This window comes from Aedes albopictus, chromosome 2 (assembly GCF_035046485.1).
Source record: "Aedes albopictus strain Foshan chromosome 2, AalbF5, whole genome shotgun sequence".
NCBI classification, from domain to species: domain Eukaryota; kingdom Metazoa; phylum Arthropoda; class Insecta; order Diptera; family Culicidae; genus Aedes; species Aedes albopictus.
In genome coordinates this window covers 39,428,478-39,442,131 of record NC_085137.1, presented here as the reverse complement: position 1 = coordinate 39,442,131, position 13,654 = coordinate 39,428,478, and the positions used below count along the sequence as shown (strand labels likewise).

The following is a 13,654-nucleotide window of genomic DNA, read 5'->3' as shown; positions in this document are numbered from 1 at the left end:
AAATGCAGTAAGCAGTAATTAGGACATTCGTTTGCTTAACGTTTGTTGCTACTGGTGTTGTTGAGTAGTTTGAAACAAAACATTTGTATTGAGAAGGCCCGTAATGGTGGTTCTTGATCAAATATTCCAGGAAAAATTACTATTACCAATCGACAAATATCTTTTATAATCGATACAGCAACTTTTATTGTGTTTGGAAATTAAATATTTTATCTGTGAGATTTTTTTCTTTTCTACTATGCTACATTTTTTAACCACTTTGTGCAACTTCATTTTTTAACTTTTATCAGAAACATCAACAAAATTGGTATTATTTGCGTCGTTTGCATGTTTACTATAAGAGCTAGAAGAAACTTGTTTGGATATTGGGCTCAAATTTAAATGGCAGTTAATCGTTAGTGTATTTATAATTTCTGAAACAGTCTATATAACACCAAATTATCGAAAATTTCAACATCGCTTCAAAATTCGAAAAGATAATTATAGTTGATGTGAATTCCCTCTAATTGACTTCGATATGAATATATTTTATATATATATTGAAAAAGTAATGGGAAGCATACTAAAATTACACCAATTTACTAAAAAATCATAAAATAAATAAAATCGCCGTTACTTTTTTTTTTCTTTTTAATAATTTTAAGTAAAGTCAAACTTTTTTCATAGCTAATTTTATGAGTCAAAAACGCTCAAAATTTCATTGCATTCGGTTAATTGATTCCAGAGATATAACAAAGTTGGATATCGGACTTTTTGGATAATAACTTTTTCTAGAATCTTTCTAACTCCATGTGGGATAGGCCGAACTCTCCTAAATTTTGACCAAAGATACACAACTAGTTGATCAACTTTCATTTAACATTTTAAGATTTTTTATGCACTTTTAACCTTCCGTAACTCGCGCGGTTGACTACCTGCGTCAGCACCACGCTAATGCTGAGTAAAAAAAGCAAGATTTTTCATCGTGTTGTACAAAATACAACAGCGCGATCGCTCGAGGGTTAAAAAAGTTACAGCTATTTCACCATTTTTTGAAAAGTGAAATTTTTGCCTTTTTCGATCATTTTGTCTACCCTCTGTATTTCGCTTAACACCTACAGGGGATACTCAAAATAACTGAGACAGGTAAAATTTTCACTTTTCAAAAAATGTTCAACTAGCTGTAACTTTTTGAAAAGGGCATCAAATATTCTCAAATTTCAAAATCAAATTTTTACTGTAAGTTCATCAACTAATTGTGTATCAGTGGTCCAAATTTGGAAAAGACCGTGCTATTCTACATGATGTTAGAAAGATTCTAGAAAAGGGTATTCAGGTTATACAAAAGGTACTTTGATCTGTTATATCTCCGGAGTTAATGCACCGAATGCAATTAAATTTTGATCATTTCTGACTAGTATAATGAACTTTGGAAAACATTTGACTTAATTTGAAATTACTAATAAAAAAAAGTTATAGCGTTTAAATTTATTCTGTTTATTTTAGTAAATTTATTTATTCTTAATATGCATTTCTTTGCTTTTCAATTTAATGCCGGCTATTTGGTTGTTTTACTTCTAAATACAAATATATTCAAGTCAATTAGAGGGAATTCAAATGAACTATAATTACTATCTCGAATTTTGAAACGATGATGAAGTTTTGGATTAATTGGTGTTATATTAGAAAAATAATCTAATCATTATATTTTCTTTCGTGGAATGAATTTTACGTTTAGTTAAAAGTTTTCAATAGCTCATCATATTAGTCATAATTGATCAGAGTTTCATTGCATTCGGTTTGTTGAATCCGGAGATATAACAGCTTAAAGTTGGCTTTCGGATAATTATACCTTTTTCTAGAATCTTTCTAACTTCGTGTAGAATAGCCCGATCTTTTCCAAATTTGGACCACTGATGCACAACTAGTTGAACTTACTATAAAAAATTGAGAATATTCAATGCCCTTTTCGAAAAGCTACAGCTAGTTGATCATTTTTTGAAAAGTAAAAATTTTACCTGTCCCAGTTATTTTGAGTATCCCATGTATGTGCCTGAGCCTCTTTTAGCACCCAATTTCAAAACTTTAAAATTCTGATTCTCAGTCGTTTCTCGACGCATGTTAGTGAAATTTTTACAATTGATCACAAGACTATTGGACCATGTTTCGAGATACTGGCCACTTCTCCGGAACATGGTGCCCCCAGGGAAGTGACCACTTCCTGACCGGTTCTGAAACCTAGCTCGCGACGTATCAAACTTCATGATTTTACAAAACCAGATTATTGGTACATGTTTTGAGAGATTTCGGATACATTGGTCAATGCTCCGGGTGTTCTGGAAACATGGTGCCTCCAGAAAAGTGGCCACTTTCCGACCGGTTCTGAAACCTAGCTTGCGACATATGAAACTTCATGATATTGCAAAAATAGACTATTGGTACATGTTTTAACCGATTTTGGATACATTGATCACTTCTCCAGATGTTCCGGTAACCTGGTATCCCCAGAGAAGTGGCCACTTTCTGACCAGTTCTGAAACCTAGCTTGGTACATATCAAATTTCATGAGTTTGCAAAACTAGACTATTGATACATGTATTGAAAGATTTTGGATGCACTGGCCACTTTTTCGGGTGTTCCGGAGACCTGGTGTCCCCAGGAAAGTGGCTACTTTCCGATCGGCTCTGTAGCCTAGCTTGCCTAGTATCAGGTGTACAATACAGCGCCCCACTTCCGACATTGTGTTTAACGCAAGGCAAAGGCACCGGAAGTAAAAGATAGAGAATGCGCTATTTCGGTTCTGAACTGAAAACACAATATAACTTAAGCATCACTGTCTTGGGCAAAATTTTTAAGCAAGTCCTAGACTTAACTCTAAGGGATGATACACAAATTATGTCACGCAAAAATCAACCATTTTCAACCCCCCCCTCCCATCTATGTCACACTTTTTGTATGAGACCTTAATAATTTTTGCATGGGTCGTCACGTTATGCAACCCCCCCCCCACTTAAAACGTGACGTAATTTGTGCATGGCCCACGTCATCAGTTACATGGTTTAATACAAAAAAATCAACTAATGAGAAAAATGCAAAAAATAACGTTTTCCCTTTTTAAATCCCATACAAATTTAAATCACAATGCGGAATACGTGGACGCATAAAATCGCTCCAAAATTTTGTACAGTTGTTTTGAACGCTAAAATGAGTCGAAAAAACACGAAGAAGCACTCAAAAAAGCAATACAATGCATAGTTTAAAAGATCAGACGATTTTATAGTAGTTAGTATTAAAATATTTGACTCTCTATTCTCATAAAATAATATCTCAATAACTGAAAATATGCATCTTTAATTTTTCGATATGTTACGCCAAATTTTCTGAGTTTTTTGATAAAAATATACTTTTGGTCCCAAGACCATGAAAACGTAAAAAACTAATATATTTGCATAAAAATACAATTTGGTTCTTTCAATGTATTTTTCCTGAAAACAATATCCAACCTGAGACCTCGGAAACCCCCGAAAACGTCTGCGGAACGCCTCTGAAAACCACCGAAAATGCTCTGCAACTGCCTGACATGCTTTCGAAATCCCCCTGAAATACCCTTCCGACCTCATGTAACGAGACCCTCCAAAACCACCGAAAACGCACCTGTAACGCCTCTGAAATCCGACGAAAATACTCTTCAAAACTCTCTACAATTCCTTCGAAAAACTCCCTTAGGTATCCGAACCGAATACGCCCCGGAAACGCCCTGAAACGCCAAAGTGACCTCCAGATACTCGCCTGGGGTCTCCAGTTAGCCTAGTGGTTAAGGCTATGGATCGCCAATCCGGAGACGGCGGGTTCGATTCCCGTTCCGGTCGGGAAAATTTTCTCGACTCCCTGGGCATAGTGTATCATTGTTCTTGCCTCACAATATACAAATTCATGCAATAAAGGAAGCCCTTCAATTAATTAATTAAAAACTGTGGAAGTGCTAAAAGAACGCTAAGTTGAAGCGAGGCAGGCCAAGTCTCAGTGGGGACGTAGAGCCATTAAGAAGAAGAAGAAGAATACCCGCCTGAAACCCATTTGGACCTCTGAAATACCCTTAAGACTCGCTGGAACTCCACTGGAACTCCACGGGAACCCCCTGAAACCCCCGAGACCTGCAACCACCTGAAGCCCTCTGAGAGAACCCTGACCCGAGCAGAAGAGAATAACAACAGCATAACAAAATGCGTTGTTTTGGAAAAATAACTGCATAATGGAATTAGTTATTTTTATGTTATTAACATAACATATTGAGTTATAAACTTGTCTGTCATAAGCGGCAAAATAACAAGTCACATAACAAAAATTTGTTCCTGGAAAATCAATTTACTAACTTGTTTTGTTTGTGTCAATAACAACTTAATAACAGTGAATTTGGGAAATATTTCAATAACAAATTTTGATATTAAGGAGTTATTGATAACATCCCGAAAGCAAAATTAGTTATGATATCAAACAATCGCACATGCTGTTGAATAGGATGCTAAAGTGGAGGCGATATGCGTACACTTACCCCGTGGTTAAATGAAAGCATGTACGCATATGGCCTCCACATTCGCATCCTTTTCAACACCATATATGACTTCGTGTTCGCTGAGAATGCTATACATATTTAGACCAGCATGTGGCAATGGCGGAACAATCATTGCGAACTTCAGTTTCTCTCTTCCCTCATAGGCGTATTTTCAACTATTCACACAAATAGGTAGATCCGACTTCATCCTCTGGAACGAGAGAGAAAACATGTGAAAATATAAAATATTTCTGAAAAATCCCATTCAAAACCATCTACAATTTTGGATTCAGCTGTCTGTATTAGCTTCGTTCAAACAAGTTTACTCAATAAGTTTGACATTTTTATCATTGAAATTCTCATGTCAAAGGCGGAATCTGGAACGTCCCTTTCAAACCCCACCTTCAATATCGTCTGCTATCTTCTCGTTTTGATGTATGTAGGTTGCTGTGCCACTTGGGCAGTGGCTGATATTTTGGGAACTTTTCAGCTACAACTCAATTTCAAACCTCGCGACGCCCAGCAGGGACTTGGTTTGTTACACATTACAGCACCTCCATATCACGTAATATACCACACCTCTTATCAAATGTGATGCCGTAAGCATAACTCGCGAAATACTGTAAATAACGTTGTTGAATGACGTAGGATTTATTTCAAAACTTTTTTTAGTTTTGATACCAATAGAATAAAGTATTTGTACACTCTCAACATTACAATAATAATCAAACTTGTTCCACAACAAAATGTAATATTGAAATGTTATTTAATGGCTGTATACCAATATCTTGGTCATAACAAAATAAGATTGTCGAACAAAACATGTTATGGAAACGTAATGCCTTGATAATACAATAATAACAAAACGAGATATAAAAACAGGTTTTGTAATTTCGTAGTTATTAATTTGATATTCCCCTCTGCTCGGGGAAACCCTCTTGAAACAGCTTTTAGTCTCCTGGTAACCCACTGAAATCCATGAGACCCCCTTAAATGCCCTTGCAAACCTCCTTTGCTCTCCCATCTAAACGCCCCCTGGCCACCGGTGCCATAGCCATTATTTCATTTTCTTACGCATACTAGTACTAGGGTACCGAATCACATGGGCAGTGGCTGGTATTTCGGGCACTTGTCCGCTGTAACTTAGTTAATTTCAAATCAATTGACATGAATACAACGTGCCCGCACATCACTTGTTCATCGATTTCAAATCGGCGTGTGATACAATCGATCGAGACCAGCTATGGCAGATAATGCACGAATATGGATTCCCGGATAAACTGATTCGATTGATCGAGGTGATGATGGATCGAGTGATGTGCGTAGTTTGAGTAACAAGGACATTCTCGAGTCCCTTCGAATCTCGCAGAGGGTTACGGCAAGGTGATAGTCTTTCGTGCTTGCTGTTCAACATTGTGTTAGAAGGTGTAATAAGGAGAGCGGGGATAAACCCGAGTGGAACGTTTTTCACGATGTTCGTTCAGCTGCTTGGTTTCGCTGGTGATAAGGTACCCCGGGGCAAGTGAGAATCGGAGGCAAGTGAGACCTATAGCTAGTATTTTTTTTATTATTTATTTTTAAGACTAATATTCTTCATGGAAAACATAGGTATCACACCTACGGATACTTTGAATACAAAAAATGTTATTGTTTCAACCATAAAGAGACCATATACGTTATTGTTGTTCATATGTAATTTTCAATTCACTAGGTAAGATTGACGTGCTCTACTACATTCATCGTTTAAAAATAGATTTGTTATTCTACAAATACTTTTTTTGGTTTCAGGATAGTAGTTGGAGTTCATTCAAATGATTTCAACCGAAAAAGTTGTATTTTATTTTTATTTATTACCTTTAGTTTACTTCTCTCACTTGCCCCAGTGCATTTCGCTATCTGGGGCAAGTGGGATCTATGAGAATAAGCAAACACAATTGTATGGGTTCATCTCGCCTTGTCCAGCCTAAGATGAAATTAGCTCGAAAGTCAATAAAAATTGACGCGTTAAGTAATCTACTGTTGAATTATACTTTATTACCTCTATTTAGATGATGAAATTCTTGTTAAAAATGATAAAACCTTGGGTAAAACAAAAAAAAATCAAAAGCATGTATTTTTTTATGTTTTTCTCTAAATATCTTTCATTTTTTTCACTTAACGCTGCATAATGCATTCTTCTGAGCATTCGGGAACCGCCCATAAAAAATTAAAATAGGGAAATGGCCTTTTTCAAAATTCATGATTAAAAAAAACATTATTTAATGATCGTAAGATTGTGTAAGGGAAAAGATATTACTGAAAATTTCGAAACCCCAGATTTACTATTGGTGAGAATCATCAACTATATAATATAGAGACCAAGTTTCGAAATCTTTTGTCTCTTCACTTTACGGCGCTTTTTGTATAAAAAAAATCATTTTATTTTGCATGAGCTGCTAGAGTTGATGCAATTTCCCCCAGTGATTTGTTATGTGTTACGTAATATATGCATGATACCACAAACTTCTTCTTATTTTAATCTCTAAACATAGTCATTCATATAAGAGATTTATGATTTATGTTACCTTATTTGTTGCAACTTATATTAAGCCCTTTGACCAAAAACTCTGAATAGGTCCCACTTGCCCCGTGAAACGCAGCAAATGAAGATCTGCCACACTTTTCATTATATGCATAATATATGAAATGTAAAAAATTTGAAACTATTTTAATGCATGGTAATAAGTACAAATATACCAACAACGTCTTTTGGGTCCTTTGGAATTATTAAAGAATTTGTGTTCTGAAGCTTTTGGCATGACAAAACCAAATTAGCATTTTTTTAGGTCCCACTTGCCCCGGGGTACCTTATAGATATTATAGCTCGCAAATGTGAGACGATGGCTGAAACGTACATCCGACTAAATCGTCGGTGATGCAATCGAGGCGGTTAAAGAATTCGTGTACTTGGGCTCACTGGTGATTACCGACAACAACACCAGCAGAGAAATTGAGAGGCGCATTTTGGCAGGAAATGGAGCTTACTTTGGACTCCGCAGAACTCTACGATCGAACAAAGTTCGCCGTCACACGAAGTTAACTACCTACAAAATGCTGTCCTCTATGGGCACGAAGCATGCCCAAGTAACAATTTAAATTCCTTTTAGATTTGTTTATTTTTATGGAAGCTTTATCATAGCATGAAGAATTCATGAAACATTTATAGTTGTTTTTATCAAGTGAAAATAATCTCCGTTCGTATGCGGTTTTTAAGTTTCCTTCAAGTTAATTTTGAAAACTCCGCATAAAACAACTTTGTTCCCTAAGGCATTTGATCTTATTATGAGTTTTAAGACGTATTTGAAGTTATTTTCAACACATTACATCAACAAACTTTATTAAAAGTTTATGCTTCGTTTATTCAAGTACAATTCATCTGAGTTATTCTCCTTTAAAAACTTCTTAAAGCTTTCAATTCTTGAGCTAGAGCCACTAGCCACTAGAACAAGAACTGAGCGGAGTAATAAAATCTTAATAATTCAAATAATAAATTATGCAATAAATTGGCTTTTTTATGCAAATATAAACACTCAAACATTTTTGCTCACTGTTAATTTTGCCGTTTTGGTGCTCAAAAGTAATCATATCGACGAAATATTCATTTTATAGCCAATCAAAAATGCGAGTAGCTTGCTGAGGTCGTCCAACCTTCAGCCAGTTACTCACACAGGCCACAGCAGCTTGAATCGAAACTAAAATGGGTACTTACTGTGACTCTTCTCGTGCGTATGCTAAATAGTGTAATATGTACTAGTAAGTTTTAGAAATGCACTTATTAAATAGACGAAATTATAATAGAATAGGCAGTTCCTGAAGCAAAATGTACAGAAACAACTTTCTAGCTCCAAAAAGGTAAACAAACAATTGTCAAAAGCTGTTACTCTTGAATAAAACGAATAAGTTTCATTTAAGACGAACAAATCTGCCTTAAGATCATCACTAGTAAAAACAATCTTCAATAAATGCTGTGGATTTCATGCAAGGTGACTTGGTTCCATCATTGTTTTGAGGTGGTTTGGATTAAAGGTAATAACAATTGATGGCGGCTGCATGAGTTTTGTTCGCCTGGAACGGCAGCCATGTTTAGAAAGAATTGAAAAAGTGGCGTAGGCTTTTGTGTTTACAGGAAATTTATGTCTTCGTATAATAATGAATGATATTATTTTTGAGGCGCTTTGTTATTTTCGTATGTTTTGGGTGGCATATCAACGACAAAGTGGGTATGGCACGGAAAATTTTGATTCCCTGTCATCAATGATCTGTCAGGCAATTTTGATGCATTAGCCATTTCAATTTGATGAAAATTAAATCGCAGTTCAATTAACATTTCATCCATGAAATAAAACTAGTTCGCATCTGCATAATGCTGAGGTAAAAGATTTCATTTATCATGCACTATTAGCATTTTCGAGAAAGACAGCTAAAAGATCAACATGCTTCAAGCTATTCTTGTTAAAGTTTTATGAAGTTCTTATAACCAATCATCAGTGTTAGTACATTAATACAACTAGTTTCAAAGCAGTCTTCAAAACCAGTCTTGAAGATCTCCTGAAGAGTGGGCCAGATTAGTCTTATGGATAGTTTATACCTATTTTATCTCGAATTTACAGAACAAAGAGCTTTATAGCTAAGTTTTATTATTCAATCTTAGAAATTACTTCAGGATTGCCACAAAAGTATAGTTGTTACTTGGGATGGATTTCACGTCCAAAGGACCAACGCTAGCGTGGTTCAAAAAATCGTTTTTGCTCCACACCGCTTATTCGATTCCTAACCAGATTATATGCCTTCTCACAAAATTTGAGCTCATTTGGTTGAAAATTGAGACTGCACAAGCCCGTCAAAGTTTGTATGGGAATTACTATGGGAAAACGACTTTTTTCATTCAATCAACCGCAGCATTTCCCCAAGTGCCCTAATGGGTTAGTCGACCCTTGGTAATACTAGGCTACTCTATCAGTTACAACTTTGCCGAAGACCGCATTCAAATCGGACGCCTCATTAATTAGTTACCGATTTTTATCCAGAATCGAAATCTTTACTCATGATGGTTAAACTATTCGGTGGGCATCACTGCATTCTGCAGTGGAACATAGTAGCCATGATTTCAGTGTGCTATCTTTGACGCCATATGCAGCAATGTTGCCTGCTGGGAAGCTGGAGGATCATAGCTAAAGTTTGCCCAGTTGGATACAAATCGATAACTAATTAATGAGGCGTCCGATTTGAATGCGGTCTTCGGCAAAGTTGTAGCTGATAGAGTAGCCTAGGATTACCAAGGGTCGACTAACCCACTAAGGAACTTGGGGAAATGCTACGGTCGATTGAATGAAAAACATCATTTTCCCATAGTAATTCTCATACAAACTTTGATGGGCTTGTGCAGTCTCAATTTTCAACCAAATGAACCCAAATTTTAGGAGAAGGCATATAATCTGGTTAGGAATCGAATAAGCGGTGTGGAGCAAAAACGATTTTTTGAACCACGCTAACCAACGCGCTCTTGGAGTTTGCGAACGGAAGATGCTGCGTACCTTCTACGGCGCGTGGAGTGCAGATTGAAGACGGGACTTGGAGAAGGCGAATGAACTACGAACTGCATTAGCTGCTGAGAGAACCAACCATCGTCCACACCGCGAAAATCGGGAGGCTACGGCGGGCGGGTTACGTCATCAGGATGTCGGATAGCAACCCGACTAAAATGGTTCTCGAGAGTCATCCGACCGGTACAAGAAGACTTGGAGCGCAGCGAGCTAGGTGGGTCGACCAAGTGGAGGACGATCTGCGGACCCTACGCAGAGTGCGGAACTGGAGTCTAACAGCCATGGACCGGGCAGAATGGAGACGACTCCTATGTACAGCAGAGTAACTCAGGCTGTAGTCTGACCGGTAAGGTAAGGTAAGCCCTTCCTCTTTTTGAGCAAGGCATAGAAAAAGGTGCATAAATTGAAAGTGCATAATATAAACTTGCACAAAAAGAAGTTTTAGTATATCTTGTGGACTTCCAACAGTATTTAATAGTTATTTTAACGTGAGTCTAAATTTTCAAAAACAGGAAAAACCAATGTTTGGAAATTACGATTCATCCATTCTCAAGCTTAATGAAAAATGTCAATGCGACATTGAAATGCAATACCTACTTCGTCGCAACACATTTCCTGTAATTGGTTTTCAATTGAGACGCATTCCAATTATCGCATCAAAAAGCAAGACAATTGCTCAATCGGCATTGAGAGAGTGGGCCCAACTGCTTTCCGTGTTTGTGCTTTATAAATTATTAATTAAAATTATTGTTAGGTTATTATCCTTTCAACCACGCTAAAGAAAGATACGCTATGGATGCAATGTTAATTTCGAGATCTTTGTTTCGAAATCTTGGAAGTATCCAGCGTACAAAGAGTCCATTAGCCATGCACATATATTTGCCATTGCAGTTTGACATTGATTGAAGGTTGCCATGCATCACGTCGTGTTGGTCTTTTGTTATTTAGCCATTAATTAGTCATGAAGAACCCTCATGACCATGCTGAGAGTGACGGGTTCGATTCCCGATCGGTCTAGGACCTTTTCGCAAAGGAAATTTTCTTTGACTTCCTTGGGCACAAAGGATTTTCGTGCCTGTCACACGATATACACATGCAAAATGATCATTGGCAGAGGAAGCTCCCAGTTAAAAACTGTGGAATTGCTCAACACTAAGAAGTATCTTTTTACATCATGCAAGACACACCTGTCAGCATTGAGACACCTTTCGACTACAGCTTCTATTTCAATGTCCACCTAAATGTTCACACCCAAATCCCGATTACGTGATCCGTTTTGCTGCATCGGACAGAGACAGAAACCACCAGAGTCGGTTAAATTTCAAAAAAGCCCACTTGTCTGACGACGTTATCTGTGGGCATACCCTACTTATCCCGTCCACCAACTGCACGCCGAGGTTGTTTTTTTTTACATCGTGCGGTCACTACTGCTGCAATCGGATCACGTCAGGCTTTGACTCGTGCTCCATTCAGAGTTACAAGAAACAATCTTAATCATAGATACGAACCTGTTTCACGTAGACTTCCTTGATCTCCGGCCGGTAGGTGGTACAGCGAAATGGGATCTCCATGCACCATTCTCTGGTCAGCACCTGAACGGTCTGGTTGCGGGGCACTATCTCGAGCTCGGTGTAGCTGGGAAAAGAGAATGGAATCGGTAAGGACGCTGGTGATAACTTAATCTGATTATGTCATTCTGCATGAAGGAATTTGAACATTCCCAAAAATCCTTAAGATGGTTGGAGGTACTGGTAGAGCTCTGATAATGAACCGTAATCAACTGTTTAAAGACACATTTTATGGAGGAATTTTATAGTGAAATCATGGCATTTTTTAAGCTATTAAGAAGTATCTTTTACTTCATTTATCGAAGCTTTGATTGGAGCGTCCGTCTGATTCCTCGGAATCTATGTTTTCTGCGCTTGTTCGGTGTTCATCAAAGTACTATTTCCACCTTTCAATCATCTATCAAGATGATCATATTTTAAAGAAACCTTCTGTTCTAATGCTTGTGGAATTGAGAATTCTTGAAATACAAAGCTATATTTCCCATCACAAGTCAAATGCCCAAAATCATGCGAATCAATCACGACGGTGAATCCTCCTCGAAATAGGGTCATTGTCACGTCGTGGCTCACTGACATTCCTACCAAACTGGACACAAAAAAGCCGACCAAACAAACAAACTGTTGCCATAATAGTTAATTATTCCACCCCATAAGGCGTTATATCATACACACATCACACCCGTTGACAAGTGGTGACGAGCGAATCCAGCGCGCACTGAATTCAGGTGAACCCTTGCGGCTAAAAGCGCTGATTGCTTATTCCACTCGAGCGCGATACAATACATCCAAGTGCATCGATGCCTGCCGGGCATTTCCTTTTTCAACCAGGCCCTACACTGCTTCATACAATCGAACCTTTTGTTGTCATTCCTTTCTGACCGACGACCAAAGCCCTACGTAGAAAATTGAGAAACCATCCAACCCTGGACGAGCCAGAGCCAGCCGACATTGCACCTGACACACCACTTTTTCACTGTCAATTTTAATGCCATCATCATAAGTGTCAATATCAAGTTTACTAATTCGATAATACCGTAATGGCACCGTAATTACGCTGGATCGGTACCAACCAAACAACCCACTCAATGAGAGCGATTTTCCTATTAGAGGCCCCTTGTTTGCTTTTGTTCACCATGCCACGCCGCCGTAATCCACGCCGTTCATATTGTTTACGGTAGGCTAATTTTCACGGTTTCCACGATCTTTGATTTGATTTTGCGCGGGCAAGCGCGCAATCACCACCGCTATTAGATTGGGTGGTAACGGTGGTGCGGCATGACTTCAACGTACGTTGCAGGTCGTGTGATCTGAACTCTCTGAATCGCCACCTTGAGTATAACGGTAATTTTATCGGTTGATTAGCGTTCGTAGGTATATGTGGTTTGGGGGCGTCCATAAATGACGTAGCTTTTTTTAAGCGATTTTTAATACCCCCCTCCCCCCTCGCAGCATTTTGTCACAAATTCAGAAACCCCCCTCTATAAATGACGTAGCTTGTTAAACACCCCCCCCCCCTCTCTCAAGAAAATTTTCATGTAAAAAAAACTCGAACTTAGCTCTGATTTCAATTTTAACTTGTATGTTAATATTGAAATCTTATGAAAAAACACAATAACAAGAAAACATTGCCGACTGCCAGGTTCAGATCGCCGACATCAAGACCATAGGTGCAACCAGTGGATATTATTATCACCAAAGTTAATGACTCGAATTGAGTCACTCAATACACCATCCATCGTTCTGCTTGATGCCGAAGAACAGGAAATTTATGCTCCCAATACCTCTTTTTAGCCTAGAAGCTCTTCTGAAGATATTAGTTTGCTCACTAATAAATCTACTAAGAATATCAAATTGGTTTCATTTGAATAAAATTCACCACGACATTCGAAGGACCCTGCAGGAGTTTCTTCTAAAATTCTTACAGTAGTTCATTTTGAAATTCCTCAAGAAGTTTCTTTTGGGATTCCCATTTT

The 13,654-nt window shown here is 37.8% G+C and overlaps 1 protein-coding gene across 1 annotated transcript in view; it reads right to left on the bottom strand.

The window, feature by feature from the left end:
• Positions 1–13,654, bottom strand: part of LOC109621814 (fibrillin-2-like) — a 107,886-nt gene that overhangs the window by 71,183 nt on the left and 23,049 nt on the right. Inside the window, exon 2 of the mRNA XM_062847579.1 lies at positions 11,622–11,748. Coding sequence (XP_062703563.1) covers positions 11,622–11,748 — 127 coding nt within the window. The remainder of the gene's footprint in view (positions 1–11,621; positions 11,749–13,654) is intronic.